Below are 21,512 nucleotides of genomic sequence, written 5' to 3' on the forward strand. Positions count from 1 at the left end.
TTCTAACCTCGTTTGGCAGCCGCCTGTTTTGTCCACTGCTTGCAGGAAGAGCAGTCTGTTGCAGCTAGCTGGTGGATGGTTGGAACCAGGGTGGACCAGCAGCCCCCCATCAGCTCCCCACTCCCTAAGTTCCCTGTGCAGCAGCTGTCCCTCTCCCCACTGCCATGTGCTGCTCCTGCCCTCTGCCTTGGAGCTGCTCCCAGAGACTCCTGCTTGCTGTACGGGGGGAGGGGGGAAGAGAGGGGCTAATGTCAGGGTATCTCCCCCTCCTCCCAGCTCCTGCACCCTGCTTACCCCATCTTCCACAGAGCAGGGGGCACACGACAGATGGAGGGAGCTTCTAGGCAGTAGCTAGGGGGTCTCAGCAAGCTGATTTAATTAACAAGGCAGTGTACTTAAGCCTGGAGTCAGCTACTTTAAGGGGAAATGCTCATTTTTTCTCTCACACACAGGGTGTGTCTCTCTGTTTGCCCTCCCTCCTTTCCTGCTGCCTTGCTTGTAGAGTATTGTGAGAGTTAACCCTTGAGGGCTCAGTCAGTTGCTAGTTCATTTAGCAGTAAGGCATTCCCTGGGAAATATCCCACCTTCTGACTCCTCCACCTCAATCAAGCTTCACAATCATCATCACTCTGTACCAGTATTAAATTGTTTGTTTAAAACTTATTGTGTGTGTGTATATATGTCGATGTGTATATATGTGTGTATGAATATATATATATATATACACACACACACACACACACACACACACACACACACACACACACACACACACACACACACACACACTTTTGTCTGATGAAAAAAATTTCCCTGGAACCTAACCCCCTCATTTACATTAATTCTTATGGAGAAATTGGATTCGCTTAACATCGTTTTGCTTAAAGTCGCATTTTTCAGGAACATAACTACAACGTTAAGTGAGGAGTTACTGTAGACAAGATAGTATAGCAACATCATTGAAAGGTAGAGTAGTGGGGGTATTAGGGGAACCAGGTGATCTTTCATCTGGCTTTCTTCCACATCAGTATTCATCCCAATGGGTGCAACCTGTTTTTATTTGAATGTCAAGGTGATTTTCTTCTTGTATGTACTAATAAGGACTTGGGATCTGCCTTTTTATAACTTTACAGTCCTTCTGTCAGGTGATTCCCAGATCAGCCTCCTCAGGTGATCAGAACTTCCCAGGTAGCTTCGTTTCCAGGCAACATCTCCCCTGACAAACCATAGCAATTACAATATGTACTCATTTTAATTTGGAGGGACTATACATGACTTTTTCTTCATGCTAATTTTTGTTACAAAATAAGTTCTGTGAGCAACACAGTATTTGTTGTTAGCAAAGCATTTTCCTGACACTGCCTGTATCCTTAAAAAAAAAATCATCTTTATTCCCTGCTTAATTATACTTCAGGCAATTATAGTGAAGATTTTGAAGATGAGACGGAATCTAATTATCCTTCTAAAAATGAAGATAACCAAGTTGAGCAAACTGTCAGATCAGATGCTGATTTAAGTATTCAAGGACAGGTATAATATTTAAAATATTGAATTTTGTGGTGTCAAACATTTGCTGCTATGCTTATCTGCTTTAAAGATGTTCATAATTCTTACAAAGACCAAACTGCTAGTTTTTAAAAGCTTCTTAAAAATCTATCATTTTAAACTAATTGTCTGAGCATTTAAACTACTTGTTTGAGTTTATAGAGATCTACAAGTACACAAATGTACATGTAAAAACACAAGTAGCGATAGTTTTTTAAATGTACTTGCATTACATACAAGGAAGAATAGAAGTATTTGGTATGATATTTTTCCATGAAGAATGTACTCTTCCTGATGGTTTGATCTTGATGGTCAGAATCAACCCTTGACATATCTACATTACGTGCTTATTTGCATTTTGAGTCAACGATCACAGATGGTAAGTGCAGTAACTTAAAAGCACTGCACAGAACTTCAGAATGACAGGTAGCGTTTCTCTTTATTTTGTGGGGAGGCCTGGGGGAGGGGCAAAAAAGCTATTGAGCTCTTCAGGAAAAGAAAAGGCCCTGACCCCTAGAACTTTAGAATGAAAAGGGGAATCAAACTTTTCCTTTCTACCCCTTCTCCCAAATAGTGCATACACCTGTTGGTTAGTGACCTGCTGAATGACTTGTGAAGGGGTGGTCAGGACTATCTGTATCATCAATCATGAACCCAGTGGATCTAGCCACCTGGAATTCTGTCACTGTAGGGAAATGCCGGAGTGTCATGGAGAAGGTGCAGTAGCTCTATACCTGTTCCCAGCTGCCTTTGGCATAGAAGGCATGGCTGGAGTGGCTGTATGGTCTGGCTATTTCTGACTGCTGCAACAGCTTTTTTGGGATCACTTGGCAGAGGTTAGAGCAGTTCTGAGGCTGCTCTAATTTTCACCAGGGGCCAAACCATCCCAGGATCACCCTCAAACTCCAGGGGCCAAAAATGTGGTATAAAGTCACTTTTTTCTACACTTTGGGTCCAAGAATTGGACCCAGTGTGTTTTTTATGTAAGCAAAACAATGAGACCAAGAGGTAAGCCTTCAATGCAAAATTAAAGACAATAAGTCTTTTGTAAGGATATTTTGTGTGGTATTCATGTATTGTACCACATCTATAGAAAATGAGATAAACGTATTTTCAGATACTTCTGGTCCCTTAAGACTGAATAACAAAACACTGGTGCATAAAATGATTCTTATTTCTGAGCAGAGTTTTTAAAAATTCAGTGCAACATAGCAGAGGTCAACTTTATTTAGTAGGGCGTACCATGTATGTGATTACAGCTTATCTACATTACTTTCTGTTGTCTAGAACAGCTCACATTCATCTCCAGTTGATGACCTTCAAATTTTTGTAGCTTTTTAAAAAAAAAAAAAGTATTTGTTGAAATGCTAGTCCTATTAAATGCAAAACCACAAACAAACAGCACCTCTGCCCATGTTCATACCACTTTAAGGCTTCAAACTTGAAGGCAAAGGAGTTAGGAAATACATAATGAATGCTGTAATAAGGACACTAACTTGGTGTTTTCTGAGTTTCTTGTATTGTAATTTGCAATAACAACATTTTGCTAATGTAATTTTTAGCATCTAGTTCCATCTCACCCCAAAGGGGGAAGCAGAGTAAAAGAACAGGGAAGATGTGTGGTTTCAGTTCATCTATTGGTATCATAACTACATAGTGCTTCAAGCAGTTGCACAACTTAAACTCATACTATAAATATTGAACTGCAGATGAACTAAAGCAAACTTTTAATCTCTTAAAATAAATTTGTATTTAGTTTTTTCAAATTCACAAAGTAACTATCCTTCACTGTTTCAATTGTTTTAGGACGAAAAGACTGGCATGCTGGCTAAAGGTAAAAATTTAAACTTGCAGTAGCATGAAAATATCTGTAAAACATATAGCAAGTAAATCTGTTTTATTTCTGTATGTGAATTTACTACTCCCTAATCATGGACTGAAGTATTTAAGAATGATCCATATGTCTTAATTTTTAAATAGGCCTCAACACAGTCTCTAATTTTGCACCAAAAATTCAATATCCATATTTTCACACCTGCAAGCTTAGGGCCAGATCCTGCAGTGAGCTCCATGCGGGCACTGCAGTCCTCGCATGTGGAGCTCATAGAACTGGGGCCTTAGTAGCCATGTTTTGGAATCCTGCCCAAAGTGTTGAAATGTAGAAGGTGATCCAGTGGATATAGTGTACTTAGATTTTCAGAAGGCCTTTGACAGGGTCCTTCACCAAAGGTTTTAAGCAAAGTAAGCTGTCATGGGTTAAGAGTGAGGGTCCTCTCATGGATTGGTAACTGGTTAAAAGATAGGAAACAAAGGGCAGGAATAAATGGTCAGTTTTCAGAATGGAGAATAGTGGTGTCCTCCAGAGGTCAGTACTGGGACCAGTCCTATTCAACATAAATGATCTGGAAAAAGGGGTAAAATAGTGAGGTGGCAACATTTGCAAGTGATACAAAACTACTCAAGATAGTTAAGTCCCAGGCAGACTGTGAAGTGCTACAAAAGGATCTCACAAAATTGGGTGACTGGGCAACAAAATGGCAGATGAAATTCAGTGTTGATAAATGAAAAGTAAAGCACATCGGAAAACATAATCCCAACTATACATATAAAATGGTGGGGTCTAAGTTAGTTGTTATTACTCAAGAAAGAGATCTTGGAGGCGAGGATAGTTCTCTGAAAACATCCACTCAATGTGCAGTGGCAGTCAAAAAATTTAACAGACTGTTGGGATTCATTAAGAAAGGGATGATAAGACAGAAAATATCATATTGCCTCTATATAAATCCATGGTACACCCACATCTTGAATACTGCATTCAGATGTGGTTGCCCCATATCAAAAAAGATATATTGGAATTGGAAAAGGTTCGGAAAAGGGCAACAAAGATGATTAGTGGTATGGAATGACTGCCAAATGAGGAGAGATTAATAAAATGGGGACTTTTTAGCTTGGAAAAGAGACGACTAAGGTGGGGATATGATAGAGGTCTATAAAATCATGACTGGTGTGGAGAAAGTAAATAAGTGTTATTTATTCCTCCTAACACAAGAACTAGGGGGTCACCAAATGATATTAATAGGCAGCAGGTTTAAAACAAACAAAAGGAAGTATTTTTTTTCACACAAGGCACAGTCAACTTGTAGAGCACCTTGCCAGAGAATGTTGTGAAGGCTGAGACTATAACAAGGTTCAAAAAAGAACTAGATAAGTTCATGGAGGATAGGTGCATCAATGGCTATTAGCCAGGATGGGCAGGGATGGTGTCCCTAGCCTTTGTTTGCCAGAAGCTTGGAATGGGTGACGGGATGGATCATTTGATGACTACCTGTTCTGTTCATTCCCTCTGGGGCACCTGGCATTGGCCACTGTTGGAAGACAGGATACGGGGCTAGATGGACCTTTAGTCTGACCCAATATAGCCATTCTTATGTTCTAAAAACAGGACTTGATTATGGAAGCCCCAGCTTCCTTCTCCAAGCCCAGCTGATACTTGGTAGGGTGGGAGCAATTGAGCATTTTTGAACCTAAAGTTAGGGACTAAAGCAGAAAAGATACCAGCTTAAACTGCCCCTCTCCTCCTGATTGTAACCCCTTGATAGTTTGAAATAATATTTTTGGCCCTGTGCTGGAAGATTGGACACCAGTGTTTTACATGCGTTTTGTGACCTACCTGCTGAAAGCCAAAGCCACCAACCCAACAAACTTGGGTTGAGTTTTTTCATAGCCAGCTAGGGATCCAGCCTTATTCATTTCAGTGGGAGTTATAACTAAATTCCCTAGTTGTCTTGGAAAATCTTAATCTTGTTGTCTAGCACTCTGACCTCCAGTCATAACACACCCACTTCTGGAGAAAAGGATATTTTATTACTGGTCACTTCTACAACGATCTCCTTCACCAGAGTGAAGAAGAAAATCTGTAGCTTGTTTACCCAGCTGTCTGGGAGTGAAGTGATCATGAGGTGCACAAGAAGTCTTGCAGAAATTAACAGAATGTTTTTCCTATTCTCACTTGTTTCCTCCCTCCAAAAAGGGGGGTTTAAATAATTCAGAAATTGCCAAATGGATTTTATTTTGGCAATTAAAAAAAAATTCTCGGCTCTCTGAGCTAAGAGGTGAAAACATTATCTAAAAGTTATACTGAGGCAAGATTTGGTGTGTCTACAAAACATGTGGGGGTCTAACAAATGAACTGTAGTTAGCCAGTTCATAAGTGCAGAGGAATGTTGTTGTTAGAGCAACACTGTCAAGGTTGCTAAGCTGTTACAGCTGCTTGGTGCTTCTGTTCTTGGAGCTTCGGTGTTACCAGCGCAAGCAGAAAGCTCAGCCTGGTAATTCAGCAGACCTCAATGTTACTCATAGAGAAAGACCACAGGCACGGTTCAGTGACCAAGGCACTCAGCCAGGTTTATTGCCCTCTAGGCACAGTCCTAATGACTCACACAACTTGCACAAGTACATTAACACATGAGTGCCCTGTGGCAAGGAGTGGCTCAGACAGGAGCGGGAATTTCTGTTGTCCTCTTGGCCACACAAAGGATTAAGGCGAGGTGCCCCGACATTTATAGACTGAGACAAACAACTGGGATAAACAATTTATGTACTACCTTACTTGTTTCATGACATCAGTTTGTTACCTCCCCATGTACCTTGCTCCTGATGTCTCGGACAAAACACCCCTATTCATTACTCTGTCACACCATTTTATCTTGTGCTAGGTTGGGGTGTATTTGTATTAACTTCCTGGAATATATTTACGTAGTTACTTGAGAACACTGGGTGTTCTTGTACCATCCTCTCTAGTCAGGAATGTGCTTACTTGGTTAGCCAGTATCTAGTGTATTAGTTATTTTGCCAAGGCCAAGCCTACTGTGGTTCATAGCCTTTGGGTCACACTGTTAGCTATGCCTAGGGCTCCAGCAAGGCCTGCCCCAGTAACAAAATACCTGCCGGTGAATTAACAAAATATTAACTACTCTAACAGTCTGTTTTATGTTCAAGTATGCTAATCCTGAATTTTAAGGGATAAATGGTAAAGGCCTATTAGTAATAAAACCAAGTGAGGGCTTAATTCATGAGGGTTAACTAAAGGGCTTACTCATGTGCCTATCTGTGCAGTGTAATATAAGGGTGTGTACAGTGGAGTTGCATCATAGGCGCATTTAACTTAAGTGATTTTAACTATACGCACTTGGCAAAACTAAAAAGAGAGAAATAACAATTTAGATACTGTACCTGTAGTGCGAGCGATTCCGCCCGCCATTCCCCTCAATGAGCATTTGACTATAGGCGATTTTCGCCTTATCCACTGACTTCAGAGTCGCGTAAGATGTGACTCCCCTGTACACCCATTTGGCTATTCGCGTTGCTTGTCACAGCATGGTGGGGAAATAGCAATTGCTAAGCCACTACTTCCTCTTCCATGCAGGTGGGTAGGCAGGAATGGGGTGTGGATTGAGCCTTAGCTCCTCTTTTCTAGTGTGCCTGCCAGCACAACTAAGGTGGTTTGGAGCAGAGTGGGCAGGGAAGCTGCACTGGGAAAAGAGCTGGAGCAGCTTGCTTCCCCCAAGGAGCAAGAGGGAAGCAGAGACTGAAAAGGCCTGCTCTGCTGCTGGTGGAAGTGCAATTAGGACCTGTCCCATACACATGACGGATCGCAAGGTGCCAATCTATTCCTAACAGATTAAAATTGTATTCTGCATCCACTGAGCCAGGATGGAGAAAGTATAATATCACATCAGTGACAGTGTTCTCTAAAGTCCCAGGTTTATCTTTTTGTATCCTTTTAGTTGTGTTGCTTGATTCACAAGACTCCACCTTGGAAACCCAAAAGGTCATTGAACAGCAAGATGCAGCAGTGACTGAACATCAGACACCTGAAGTCACTAAGGATGAAATAAATGGAACTGGTAAGGCTGCTTTGTCTTTTTTGTTTGTTTGTTTTGATTTAGACTCTATTTTAGCTGGAGACTGGATCCAGAGGATTGGATAGAGGAAATAAAGAAATTCTGTGTTCCCTATGCAAATCAAGCCCTGGTTGGTAATCACCAAAATCTTGAGGAAGGAAATGTTTTTTCTTTTCAGGCTTAAATTGTTTTTCATAAAGGCCCTTTCTAGACAACTGATACTTAAGTTTTAAATATTTTCTTCTATTCTTTCTTGATCATTGCAAGCTGCTTTCTCAAACACACACACACACACACACACTTTAGCAATTGAATTTCATTTAGAAGTCAAAAATAGACATTTACAGCAGCTAAAATTTTAATTGTACTCAAAACTGTCATGGGAGAGAGAAGTCAAAACAATGAGAAAATATATAAGTCCATGAAGACTTGCAATACACTTATTTCATCATAGGCGCACTGTATTTTATCAAACAAAATATACTTCTCATTTTTGTGAGTTTTAGTAGTGAAAATATATATAAAAATAGAAACACCTATAATTGCAGAGAAAAGACTGTAAGAAGAGCAAGTATTGTTTAATAAACACTTTGCTAGTTAAAATGAAGTTTGCTGTTTTCAGCAATAGTTGCTCCCTGTAAATTTTGAAATTTGTGAATCAAGAGAGGAAAAGTAAATTGTTGGATTTCTTTTCTTTTTCTAATTACTTTGTCACAATGTTGTTACATTTATCTGTTAATAGATCATGCTGGTAACTGAAACTTATGCTTCCAATGTGTTGAGTTTACTAATTGTTTCTCTAATGAATTTCCAGTTCCCTGCATTTTGTGATTGTTAATTTCCAGCAGGTATTTCCTATGGACAAACTAACAGTGATATTGAAGCATTACAGCAGGCCTATTGTCATATTGATCAGTCTCTAGGAGACACAGATGAGCAAAGAATTAATCTGAGTGCGATGGAAAATGCAGAGTGCCCAGTCCAAGATGCTTCACAAAACAACGAAGACTGTGCAAAAAACATCTCAACTACTGAATCAGGTAGATACTGCACATGGAAGGAGAGTTGTGATTTCCCATCTATTGCCTTTCCTTAGTTAACATTACCACATTATGGAAATGATACATTCAAACTCTATGGATAGAACCAGTACAGAGTGCAGCTATTTGCCATTTATTTTAGGTTAAAAGAGCTGTGGTTTCTGGTAATGTGGACTGTATTGCTCATGCTCCACTAATCTTTAGTATATAATCTTTGTATAATTCCTTTCTTGTTCAAATTATGTAAAATCAGTGTATGTTTTGGGTTATGTTCAAGTTACATGTGAGAAGTGTATTCAAGTTACTTAAAGGAATTATTTCAAACGAAAGAGCTAAAACTTAAAGCATTTATGCATTTACTATTGACTCCAATATTCTCTACTGCATAAAACAAATCTCTTTTTAAAAACTGAAAAAACAAAACTGTTTTTTGTTCACAAAACAAGTGAAATATATAAGCCTAGGGGTAAAATTTTTCAGAAGTCTGAGTCCCATTTTCAAGAGCATTTTAGGCTCCTAAGTAGAGCTGGCTGGGAAACCTAATTACAGTTCTGTGAAAACTTTAGAGTTTTCAGAATTTTTTTAAATTCTGATGTGGGACAAAAAGTCATTCTCCAGAATTTTCACAGAACTGAAATCCTGCAACATTTCATTTTGGAAACACAAAAACCTGGTGTTTCTGAAACAAAATATGCTCCTGGGATACCCAGCTGCCTCTTTGGCAGGCTACAGGGAAGCTGGGGACCCATGATGCCTTGGCATTTGCAGACTGAAATTGACATGATTTTTATCAGGTTCACTGCTGTCCATCACTGAATAACAGCGATGAAATTGACCAGACCTTTTAACTTGACAAAAGTCTGGTCAGCTTAACTGCTGCCATTCACTGAAGGGCAGCTATGGAGCTAACAAAAATCATGTGAGTTTCAGCCTGTGGTTGCCAGCATCCCTGGCTTCATTGCAGCCCATATGGTGATCTGCTTGGACCTGAGAAGCCGTGGGTGCTTTCTAACATGCTTGGTGGGTTGAAGCTGGAACCCTGGGTGTGACAGTTCTGAGGCTCCTGGCTGAGCTGGGTCTTCCAGGGTTCTAGCTGCACTTCATCCTACCCGCAAGCCCCAACTGCTGAGAATCCAGGCACATGAGATGACAGGGAACCTTCCTGGGTCCTATCAGAAGTTTGTCAAATTCAAACTGCTTCCTTGAAATATTTTGATTTCCATGTATCAGAAAATTATGACAAAAAATATTTCGTTGCAATTTTTCTGACCAGCTTTTCTCCTAAATGCCTAAGTCTGTCTTACTGAGTGGGACTTGAGTTTCTAAGTGCTTTTTGAAAATGGGACTTGAGCTCCTGAACCACTTAGGCACTTTTGAAATTTTGACTCTCAATCTTCTCCCTGAAATCTAACCAGGGAGTGGATCTTCAGTGTGTGAATCTCTACTCCCACAAGATGGGGGATCAGCCACATCAGTGGCATTATCTCTTCTCTTCTACTCAAACTCTTAGAGAGTGCTATACCAGATCATGATCTACAGTGGTAGAGAGTGGGTGAAGACTACACAGGTGATAGGAATGAGAAGGCAAGTTGCACATTGCCAGCAAGGATAATATAGTCTGATACAGTTATCTTTCTATTAAGCACCCTCCTTGCATCCTAAAGGCATCCAGGGCGAACAGAGTTCTCCAATAGCATTGTATTGCCAAGGAAGAGCTAGCAGGGGCCAGAGCTGATGCAGAGGTAAAGGATCTCCATGTGGATGGCCTCCTGCAGATCCCAGGGGATCTGTCATGTTCTGGGACAGCTCTGATTACCTTACCCAACACAGGTTCAGACTTGAATGAGACAATATAGAGAAATCTACAGGAGCTAATCTTTGCAAAGATCTCCTTCCCCAACAGCTCTCTCCCATGGGTTTTACCACAGGAGGGTAGGATCTGGCCTACAAAGATTCATACTACATAAAGTTCTATTTTAAGAAAAGATTTTACTTTGTTTTGTATTTGTAACACCCTTTGTAAAGCTTAGAAACAAGATCTTCTCTACCCACGTTTTCTATGTGACAAACATTAACAGGCTAAGTTCTCTGCTCTTAGTTACACCAAGGAATTGAGGAGAGTTATTCCTAATTTACACCATTTTCCGAGATGACCTAGTATGTCTTTTCCATCTCTATTTTCTGTCTGCGATTTCTTTTCACTATCTTAGAAGCACTGGAGATTTTGGAGAATTACACGCTACTGTTTGTCAGAGTTTAGCTCAGTATCTCTTTTGTTTGCTTTTTAATGGGGTTCAAGTTAACAGCTTTCATTTATTACTGGTTTTATATTATCCTTATCAGTGTGTTCAATACAGCACTTAAAACGTAGTTAGTGATTTAAGTTAAAAATGCCAATAAATACTTTATGCAATATTCAAGCAGAATGATACCCATTTGGAATACCTGTGTCTAACTTAAAATATCTGAATAACACCTGAGAGATTGTATGTAGTTTCTTGACAATGATGATGCTTGTAAAAACAAGACCCAAAAAACCCCACCCACTCAAAATTAATGATTCTGACAGTTTTGTGTTAGAAGTTACTTTTACAGTTGAGACAAGGTTTTTTGTTGTTTTTTTTTTTCCCCCCTTCAACATCAGTGAATTATTTATATGGTAGATATCTTGGAATCTGTTTGATGCCAAGTTAAATAAGTAAGGGGCATGTTTCAGAAAGATACGTGATATTATTGCCAAATACTCAGTTATAGCATTTGATACAAATATGTTTTCTAAATCTATCACCCACTCAGAATTGTAATATTTTTTAAAAAACTAGTTTATTACTATGTATTAAATATTATACTTAACATTAATAATTTATTCCAATCCTTAGATTTGCTCACTGTAGAGGAATTGATGAAACCCATTAGAGCAGATTCATCTCATGCAAGAGGCTTTGACCTGGAGCCTGTAAGGTATTTGTTTTAGAAAATGCATGTTTTAACATCTTAATACCCATAATTTATTTGTGACAATCATCTTTCTGAATAACTAGGGTCATTTTTGAGCTAGGAATCTAGATTTTATTGCGCTAGATAATTTAGTACTAGTGTGTGTCATTTGTGCTGATGTGTAAAGTGAATATGTATTCTGAGTTGGTCTGGCCACTTTTGAAAATAAGATCTATTTCCAGTAGACTTACTCCATTAGTAAATACAGTTTAGAAGTATTGCAAGTAGCTATTTCAAAAATAAGTAGTCTTTTGACCTGGCAACGGAAATAACTTTGCATTTGTGTGTCAATTTTAGAAAAAAAAATTGTAAGCAAATTGCAAGTCTTGTTAAATGCACTTTTATTTTTCTTTAGTCCAGTAAAACTAACAGACAGCAGAGCAGCTGAATTTATCAGCCATTTGCCATTTAAAGAACACAAAAATGATGCAGTTCTGGAGAAGCAAAGTTTAGATTTTTTGTTTGAAAAACATAGTAAAGAAGAAGAGAGTGTTTTTCTCCAGGAAACTTCAAATGAAGGTAGTCATCAGAAAGGGACTGATAAAAACCAGATTGATAAAGAGCAGCTTGACCTTTTGAGGCAAAAAATACTACAAGATTCTGCATTGTTGCATCAGGACAGCAAAATTAATAAGGTAAGCAATATTTAGCTCTCTTTTATCTGTTTTTAAAAAATCATTTTAAATTACATACAGGTTTTTACGAACATATTTGCTAGAAATATTTTTAGGAGCTTAGAGTCTGCCCATAATTTGGGGATTCCCAAGAAAACATTATTGCTATCTATTGATTAGGGTCATGGCTCCAAAGCTGAATGCCAATTTCCAAGATGACCTATTAGGTCTTTTTCATCTCTACCCTGTTGTCCATTCCACCTAATAGGCAGTTTTCTATTCTCGGTGTGATATCTTCTTTTCACTACCTTAAAAGCACTGTAGATTTTTGTAGAATTACACATTATTCATTTGTTTGGGTTTGGATTATTCATTTTCAGATTCAACAGAAATTTTATTCCTGTTTATTTAAGTATAACTCTTGTAACTAGCCTAGTATTCTGTTACTAGAATTATATTTAAATAAACAGGAATAAAATTGAAGTTACCTTCAGATTTTATTATAGTCTAATGTGGTTGTTACATACTATACTTATTCTACACAGGCATGTCAGTCCAGCTCCTGGAGGAACAAGGGATTGGATTCAGTGATTAATAAGCAAATAATGCACAAGAGCACTAGAAGTACAGCTCCTTTACATAAGAAGAAATCTCCCATTGCACCTCATATATTGGTTAGGAGTTCTGGATATGGTAAACCCACTTCACCCTTAAAACAACTTTCCACAGCTAGTGAAAAGAGAGCATCAAAAGAAGCTTTCAAAAAGCCAAGTTTGAAAGCCAAATCACCTCCAGATAAAGCAAGGCAAAAAGGTAAACTGATACAATTATGTGTATAAAACTGTCTTAAATGAAGAGTTGAGAGGTTAATTTTTGTTTAATCCAGAGAGCTTTTGGTTTTGATGTTACACACACAAAATAGTGTTAGATTTTATGTGATGTACTTTTTCCACTTCCTAAAGATGAAAGTCTTATAGCAGTGTTAATTTTTCCTGAAAGAATAAATCAGTGTGAGATTCCCAGGATTCCTGCATGTTCCTGAGAGGTGGGCCTAGCTATCATATTTTCAAATTGCAGTCAGATTGTATGACTGATGCATTTTGATATCACTGACTCATGGATATCATAGTCAGTCCAAAAGTAAAATAAGAAAAATAAATGTAAGCAGTTTATGCTTGAATAGGCCTACCAGAACTTGTTGTAGAAATGTAATCTTTCTTTTGTAGCATATTTTACATGTGGATTTCAAACCTTCCTTTACTGGGCTAGTCAAAACTTCTGTCGATTTTTGATGACATGCAAGTTTTTATGGAAAGTGCCTGCTGTCCTCAAAAAACATTGTGTTTTAATTAAAAAAACCCACCTTTTTTATTACAAACAAAAACCAAAAAAAAACCCCACACACACATTTTCAATTTCCTTATGAAAATTAAAATTTTTCCATAGAAAGGAAAAAACATTTTTTGACCTGCTGTACTTCCCAAGTAAAAATTACATTTTACTCTAGTCATATGTAATTATTCAAAGCCCATGCTCTACCACTAGATTTATTTAACTATTGCTGACCAACTAAACAGAAAATAGTTTTGCCTTCAAAAACATATGTACATCTGTTTATAGTTTTTACTTTGGTAAGTATAAATATTCTCTGCAACTAAAAAATCTTCATTTCTGTTAAAGTTGTTTTGGATAGTTCAACTTATTGGAGTGATATCGTAACCTCTTTCAGTGTAGCCTGTCCTGTTTTTTATACGAGTTTATCTTTATCCTCAGTTGGGCATTTTGGAGCTTGTTAGAAAATACAAAGAAACAATTGCTTTTATTTCCAGAATTAGTTTTTTCCTTAATGCCAATTAATCTGACATTGAGGTTGCCAACTAAGAAAAAACCTCTGCCAGAATTCTCTGTTTCCACGTGGCTTGTACAGTGGAGACTGAACTACAAATAAAGACAGAATTTCAGGATTTGGTTCATTTGAACTTTTAAAATTCCTGATCAGTTTTGGCATCTTGTGGGCAATATTTGTTATTTCTGAGGTACTGCAGGCATCCACTCTGTGGATGCTCTCAGATTCTCGGCACATTCTATAGCATCTAACGTGGTCTCCAGGAAGCATATGGAGCACACTGTAGGGTAAAACAGCTCCTGTCTATGTTCCCTTATTTTGAGAGCCCGACAGTTTAGGGAGCTTCTGGATAAAATGGTGACAGAGGTGGCTAGTAAGGAAAAGTTTATTTGTCCTACTTAAAATTCCCAGGAAAAATACTTCAGGTAGTCTTAGAAGCAAACAACCATTTCACAACCAACAGTACCAGAGCTAAAACCTGAAAGAGACCAGCTCTTCAGAAGAGCAAAAGGCATCTGATTTGCAACATGGTCACTTACCAATATATTCTCCTGCACTATAGGTAGAAACTCCTGTCATCAGCTCAGGGTTTTTTTTGGAAGGAGCGTATGTAGTCTGTAGTATTGGTAGTTACAGAAAACCACCATGTTCTAGGCTACCGAGCTATAAATTATTGAATGTGTGTTGTTTCCTACCCTAGGATGAATTTCACTGTTTATGTCCCAGTGTCAAGTTAGAAAGACAAGGTGGGTGAGATAATATCTTTTATTGGACCAACTTCTGTTGGTGAGAGAGACAAGCTTTTGAGCCCACCCAGAGCTGTAATGAAAGATAGTTCCTCACTCATCTTGTCTCTCTCATATCTGGGGACCAACATACCTGCAACTACACTGCATATGCCAATGTCATGTTGGCTGTTACGAATAGATGCTGAGTTTCTCAGTTAAACTGTGTTATTTTTTTTTAGTTTTGCTACAGGGTCTATTTCTAAGATTGGTGTTATTTTTGCTGTGACTGGTATTCTGTAGTATCTTCACATATAAGTGGGTGGCTTGTGGAAAGTTCACAAAATGAACTGAGCTAGTGTATTTGCTGTCCAATTAATGGATAAATTATCCTGGTCTTTTGGTCTACAGGGCATTATGGTTATTACAGTTATACTTCTCATTGTTTTTTATAAAAATTTTATTTATACTTAAAGGAAATGATGGCTACTCCATCTCCAGTAACATTGCACATAATTTGTTGTGGAAGTTCTTGAATTAACTGAAAATCTTAACTACGGAGTGCCTAAATTGTGAGCCAGAAGCTTGAGGCTTAGCACTGGTGGATCATATGAATATATTTGACTTTTTGAGAGCATGTACATACAGTATGTATTGTTCACAAGTAGAAAATAAGCATTTTCATTGGTTTTATAGCCTGAAAGCACAGTGCCTTCACAGTCTGTCACTCACTGAATTTTGTTCTGTTCTGCTTTTTCCTCTCAAAATGAAGAAACATTATTTACTACTAGGGTAATAAGATCTGCAATAAATGAATCAGCTTCTAAAAAGGTCAACAATATGGTTACGTCTAGCCAGTCAGTTGTTAATGCCCTTGGACAACAGATTAAGGAAATGGATTCTTGTGTGCAGTCTCAAAATGTAAGTGTAGTATTTTAAGTTATTACTGCTCAAAACAAGAACACCTGTGATGAAGAATTTTGCATACCAGTTTTGTTAAGGCTTTTTGTAACACCTTTTATAACAAGATCAACAAATGCTGAAGCTTTGGATTAAGAGTTTGCTTTAATCAAATGTTGATGTTCTTCTAAAAGATATTGCTAAAGTCATATTGCCACTTTAGGTTCCCAGATCAGCCTGTTTGGGTAGTTTTATGTCAATGTTATTGTGAAAATGCTATACATTATTTAATTTCTAAACATTAATATTTCAGTATCAAATGGGTTTAATTTAAATAAAACTTCCAAATAAAACTATTATACTTGGCATGTAAGTTAGCACCTGTATTTGTCTGTCATTGTATTAGTACTGTGTATTGTGCTTGAGCCTATAATAGTATCTTCTGATGTCAACAGAAAAATTACTTGGTTGACATGGCAAAGAGTTTTTCTCCTCCTTTATTCAGGCAGGCAGTGGGCAGCCAATAAGAAAGCAAGATTGATTTATTTATTTTTGCCTTATAGGAAATTATATGCATTTATTGGTATTTATCCCTAGATTCTTCCTGCTTTTCTGTAAGCTAGACATGGAGCAAGGCAGCTCAGGTAGCTGTGGATGTTTGCTACCATTTTTTGGGATTCTATTCAGAGATCTTTTCAAGATGAAAAAAGGCTCATAAAAGATCCCAAAGGAAATCTTGAAAGCAAAGAAAAGAGCATAGGATGCTGCACTACCTGTCAGAGTGCTGCTCTTCCTTCTTCTTTGGCACCTCTGTGCATACCAGGAGGATGAGGCAGCTTCCAATGAGTGTATGGGCCACAACAAACAGAATATTTTTAAAATATTAGCAAAAATAATTTTAAAGTGCTTTTCTTTTCTGAAAAGTGACTAAATGGCATTGTGAGGCTTCGTGTTTGCCTCTTGGTGATTTCCATATTAACTTTGTTCAGTTTAGAAGTAAACCTTTATTTTTAATAAAATGTATATGCCAGTGCTGCAGTTTTGCATGGGTTCTGAAATTTGTGTTCACTCCTCCTTGGGAATAACTGTCAATTCAAGTGATTGCACATATCCATTCCGCACTAAGTGTGGGCACACCCAGTGAACTGCAGAGAGATTTTTTACATAGCAGGACTCATCAGGGCTGCTTGTGTGCCTTGCATCTATTTGAAATCCCAGCCAAGAGTATATATGGTGGAGACACTCTGATCCCCCTTTCTCACTGCCTGTGTCCTGGGACTTGAACCTAGTATTACTTCTAATGGCCCATCTTGTGAGTCACTTGTTGCATGCTCCTGATTACATCCCTGTCAGTCAAAGTGGCTTTCCTTGTGGCTACCATGTTGGCCAGGAGGATGGGGGATCTGCAGGCCCTCAGAGTAGGGCCTCCTACACTTTGTCCTTATGTTAAAATAATAAAATAAAATAAGTCTCTACCAGGTCTCACCCCAATGTTTTTTTTAAAGGTGATGATGGACTTTCACCTCAACCAAACAATTTACTTACCAATTTTCTTCACTGAGCTACATAGTCACAAGATGAATAGAGGCTCCACACTTTAGGCATGCATAGAGCCCTTGCCTGCTGCTTTGACAGAACTAAGCCATTCTATGCATCCCTCAGTTGTTTGTCTCCTTTGCGGACAGAATGAAGGAGCTGGCAGTTTCCTTGCAAAGAATTTCAAATTAGAGCACCTTGTACATATCAGTGTGTTATGAGATTGCTGAGACCACTGCTCCTTCAAAGATTTCTGCATATTCCACAGGAGTTCAAGTGACTTCAATAGCATTTTGGGAAAATATCCCAATTTCTGACACATGCACGTTCCTTTACCAAGTATTATGGTATTGCTGCAGTTTCTAGGGATGATACCAGCTTTGGAAAGGCAGTTCTACAATCCCTTTTCAGATACAATCTGACCTCTGCCTCCATTTCAAACTGCTTGGGAGTCACCTAATGTGGAATGGACGTGTGCAAACACCTGAAGGAAAAACAGTGACTTATCTGTTCTGTTTTTTCGAGATGTCCATTCCACACCCCACCCACCTTCCCCTCTGCTTCAGAGTCTAGCTTGTTATGGATTCCAGTGCAAAGGAACTGAAAAGTGTTGGGGTGGCTCCAAGTTCTGTACCTTGGGCCAGGAGTACATGCAGGCATAGGCACTACCTCACTGGATACCACTAGGGAAATAAAATCCCTGGCTTCAGTGCACTTGGCACACATGCCTCACATGGAATGGACATGTGCAATCATTTGAAGAGCAAGTGTTACAGAACAGGTAAGTAACATCTATTTTTTTAATCCTATCCTACTGAAATATATTAAAAGGTCCTCATTATCCCATCATCCGTTCATGTTCAACTCCTGCTGAAGTTGGTGGGAACTGCATGTATGTGTAGCTAATAGAAAAATCTGGCCCTAGAGCTACTACAACTCAAAAGTGCTTTAACAGCTTTGTTCACCTTGAAATATTTATTTTGTTATTGGGATTTAGCCATTCTGAAGTATGAGTCAGACTAAAATCCAACTGATTTGCTCTTAGCAGAATTAGCTCTTTAGTGCTAAGAAGAGTAAAAGTAGTTAAAAATTCATTTTCATCTCTAAAGTAAGATTATAGGATTTGTCGCACATACAAGGAGAAGCTTTTTGAAATTGGTGCCATTTTTTACCAGAACCGTAGTATAAATATTATTTTTAAATTGCATTTTAACATGACTTGCTTAAAAAAACCCACAAAAACCTAAAGACAATAATTTTATAACTTCTATTATATATTTTACCTGTGAAGATCCTTCCCAACTCTTTTCTCCTCAACCCTGATATCTGCTGGCACTGGACACTTAATCTTGCTTAACTGTATTAACACTCATGTTCAGCTCTTTATATCTTCATAGTGCTCAGTGAAATAGTTCACAGAAAGAAGATGTAGTATTGGCTAACCTTAAATCTTCAATTCATCTTATTGAAATGAAATGAAAATGAATGATTAATTATCTCAATGCAGTGTTTCTCTGATAATTTTTCTTCACCAGGATTCCTCACTTTTCCCTGTCAAAAATTGTGAGAGAGAACTTTATTTGCTAAAAAGAGTCGAGGAAGCAGAGGAAAATTTGAAAGCAGCACATGATTTAATTCAGCAGCTGAAAGATTCATTTTCACAGAAAGAGAAGGAAATGGAGAATAAGATGGTAGAAATGAAAATGCAACATGACAAAGAGCTTTTTCGGCTGAGTCAAGAAAACTATGTGCTTCAGACCAAGGTACTGTACCTTATTATCTTCCACCACAGACAAAGGGAAAGTCTTGCTTAAACTTGCTTCTGAAAACAACACTCGGTATTTCTTAGTTCGGTTATTCCTGCTCTGAACCAATTAACAGGAAATAAACGGTGGGGGTGGGGGCAAGGTGCACACTCACACTGTTGCTGTTCCATCTGAAATCAATCTTAAAGTTGTTTGTTTTTCCAGAGAGTAAACTGAGTTATGCTGTTCCCTCACTCCTTGTGGCTACCATGTTAGCCAGGAGGATGGGGGATCTGCAGGCCTCAGAGTAAGGTCTCCTACACATTTTTTATTTTTGTGTTTTTAAATAAGGACAAAATCTCTACCAGACCTCACCCCAAGTTTTTTAAAGATGGTCTTGGACTTTCACCTCAACCAAACAATTTACTTACCAATTCTCTTCACTGAGCCACATAGTCACAAGATGAATAGAGGCTCCTACATAGAGGCTTTGCTACTTAGGGGTTGTCTGTCTAATTCCTCTCTGGATATTTGTCTGCTGCATGCTTCTTTTGGCAGCATGTAGAGTACATATCCCCATAGTCCCCCTAGCGTGGGTATAAATAACAGTGTAACTGGTGAGGCCTGGCTTAGACAAGTAAAGACACCTGAAGAGTGTGTGTATGTATGTGAGTACATACTCTACCCACTCTACTTGCCTCTACACTGTTGTTTTTAACTCCTCCAGTGGGGAAGAACTCTGACAGTGAGGAGACAGCAGGAAAAGGCTGTGCTAACTGTCTGCTGCTGGAGTCATTCTCTGCTGCAGGGAAAAGCTCTGACACCGGAGAGGTAGCTGGGAAAGGTTTCACCTTTCCCCCTGCTAGAGCCTTTCCTTGCCTCAGGAAAAGACTCCAGCAACTGGGAAAGGCTGAGGGGGTGTGGGGAAAGGCTCTGGCAGCAGGAAGCTGCTGAAGCCTTTCCCCACTACCTCTCCTCTGCCAGAGCATTTCACTGATATCTATGGCTACATGCTGCCATAGATGCAGTATGCTTTTAACTGCAGCATGTGTACTACATGCCACCACCAGTGGTGTACGGTGTATACGTATCCTATATTACACATTCCAGAGCAGCATTCCAATTATAAATCCTTACACTAGAACTACAAATAAAAGTTTAATATAATGTCAGTTTCTGGTAAAATAAAAGCAGAATTATATACACTTTCTGATGTGTTTTCTACAAAACTATGCTTAAGGCTTGTCTCTCAGGGAAAGTTACCACCAGAACTTTACCAGTTCAAGTATACTGCTACAGTTATACCATGTGAACTCTCTTATTAAGAGAGTCCACATGGTGAGTTAGTAGTATAGTTCTGCTGGTAAGTTTCCCCATGTAGACAAGCCCTTATACTGAACAGGGCCTGTTGTGCATATTACTACAATCTTTCATGTGCTTCTCTTTTTCAGATAATGCTTCTATGATGACACCAGTATTTTTGAAGGCTCAAAGTATTCTGTTTCCATGTGTTTTATTATAAAAAGGACTATAGATGCCATCTGACTTAGTGTAAAGCTTTCTCCAGAGAACTTTGTCTAACAATTGTTTTATTGACATTTTGTGTACTTTGTATATTTTAAAAGGTAAATAGTATGGAAGAGCTGAGCAAAGAAAAGAAATGGCTTCACCTTGGGGCAACAGAGGCTGTCACCGAAGAAAAGTTAAAGCAAATCCAAAAGGAAATTCAAGATCAAGAGAACCTTCTTCATGGTTATCAGCAGGTAGAGTGATATTTTAATGTGGTGGTGTGAACCTTGGTTAGCTGTAAAAACAAAAAGATAAGACAAACAATTTGTTGTTTTTTGTAACTTTAAGATGGGATTTTCTAAAGCACCCAAGTTAGACTCCCATCTACCGTGGTCATTGTATCCATAGTTGAGGTTAAGCGCTCCTGTGCTCCTCCACATACAAGATGCATCTGTGTTTAACTTTAAAACAATTAGTTGAATTGTTACAAAATAAAACTTTCTGGGGTTTCCTTTACTTCTTCAAAATTTCAAAAGCTGCCTTACTTGGGCCTTTTGTAAATAAAAATAAAAAATTAATGGCGCTATACCTATCTCCTAGAACTGGAAGGGACCCTGAAGGGTCATCAAGTCCAGCCCCCTGCCTTCACTAGTAGGACCAAGTACTGATTTTGCCCCAGATACCTAAGTGGCCCCCTCAAGGATTGAACTCACAACCGTGGGTTTAGCAGGCCAATGCTCAAACCACTGAGCTGTCCCTCCCCCTCTGAAAAGCTGTGAATTATTAAACTGATTCTTCTGAGAATGAAACTTTCGTAGGTGAAATCCTTGACTAGTTGCTCCTATTCTACTGAAGGGAGATATCTTTTTCTAAAAAGCAGTAGAGGTTTAGGTCTGAAGGGCATGAATAAATTACACACATTTCAAAAAAGCTTATATCTTTCTAGTTTTGAGTGAGCTCTTCCCAAGTTATATAGTGTTCCCTGGCATTAAAAGAGTATGACCTGTGAGCTGAAAACTTTAATAGATAAAATACAATTTGGCCAATAAAGAATCAAAATTTCCATCCGCAAAACATGTGGAAAACTAGTTTTCCCAAGAAAAACTAGGCTCATGCAGTAAGCTTGGCTCTGCTAGCATGCATCTGCATCAT

The 21,512-nt window shown here is 38.5% G+C and overlaps 1 protein-coding gene across 9 annotated transcripts in view; it reads left to right on the plus strand.

Annotated features, from left to right (window-relative positions):
• CEP162 (centrosomal protein 162) overlaps window positions 1-21,512 on the plus strand; it is a 332,176-nt gene that overhangs the window by 276,673 nt on the left and 33,991 nt on the right. For 8 of the 9 annotated variants that reach the window (XM_039532378.1, XM_039532384.1, XM_039532382.1 and 5 more), the window contains 10 exons: window positions 1,415-1,530; window positions 3,352-3,379; window positions 7,332-7,451; window positions 8,294-8,488; window positions 11,368-11,449; window positions 11,841-12,120; window positions 12,645-12,912; window positions 15,443-15,591; window positions 18,642-18,869; window positions 20,477-20,614. In XM_039532378.1, the coding sequence (XP_039388312.1) occupies window positions 1,415-1,530; window positions 3,352-3,379; window positions 7,332-7,451; window positions 8,294-8,488; window positions 11,368-11,449; window positions 11,841-12,120; window positions 12,645-12,912; window positions 15,443-15,591; window positions 18,642-18,869; window positions 20,477-20,614 (1,604 nt within the window). The remainder of the gene's footprint in view (window positions 1-1,414; window positions 1,531-3,351; window positions 3,380-7,331; window positions 7,452-8,293; window positions 8,489-11,367; window positions 11,450-11,840; window positions 12,121-12,644; window positions 12,913-15,442; window positions 15,592-18,641; window positions 18,870-20,476; window positions 20,615-21,512) is intronic. The other variant, XM_039532381.1, reaches the window with a different exon arrangement.

Source organism: Mauremys reevesii, linkage group 3 (genome assembly GCF_016161935.1).
Source record: "Mauremys reevesii isolate NIE-2019 linkage group 3, ASM1616193v1, whole genome shotgun sequence".
Taxonomy (NCBI): Eukaryota; Metazoa; Chordata; order Testudines; family Geoemydidae; genus Mauremys; species Mauremys reevesii.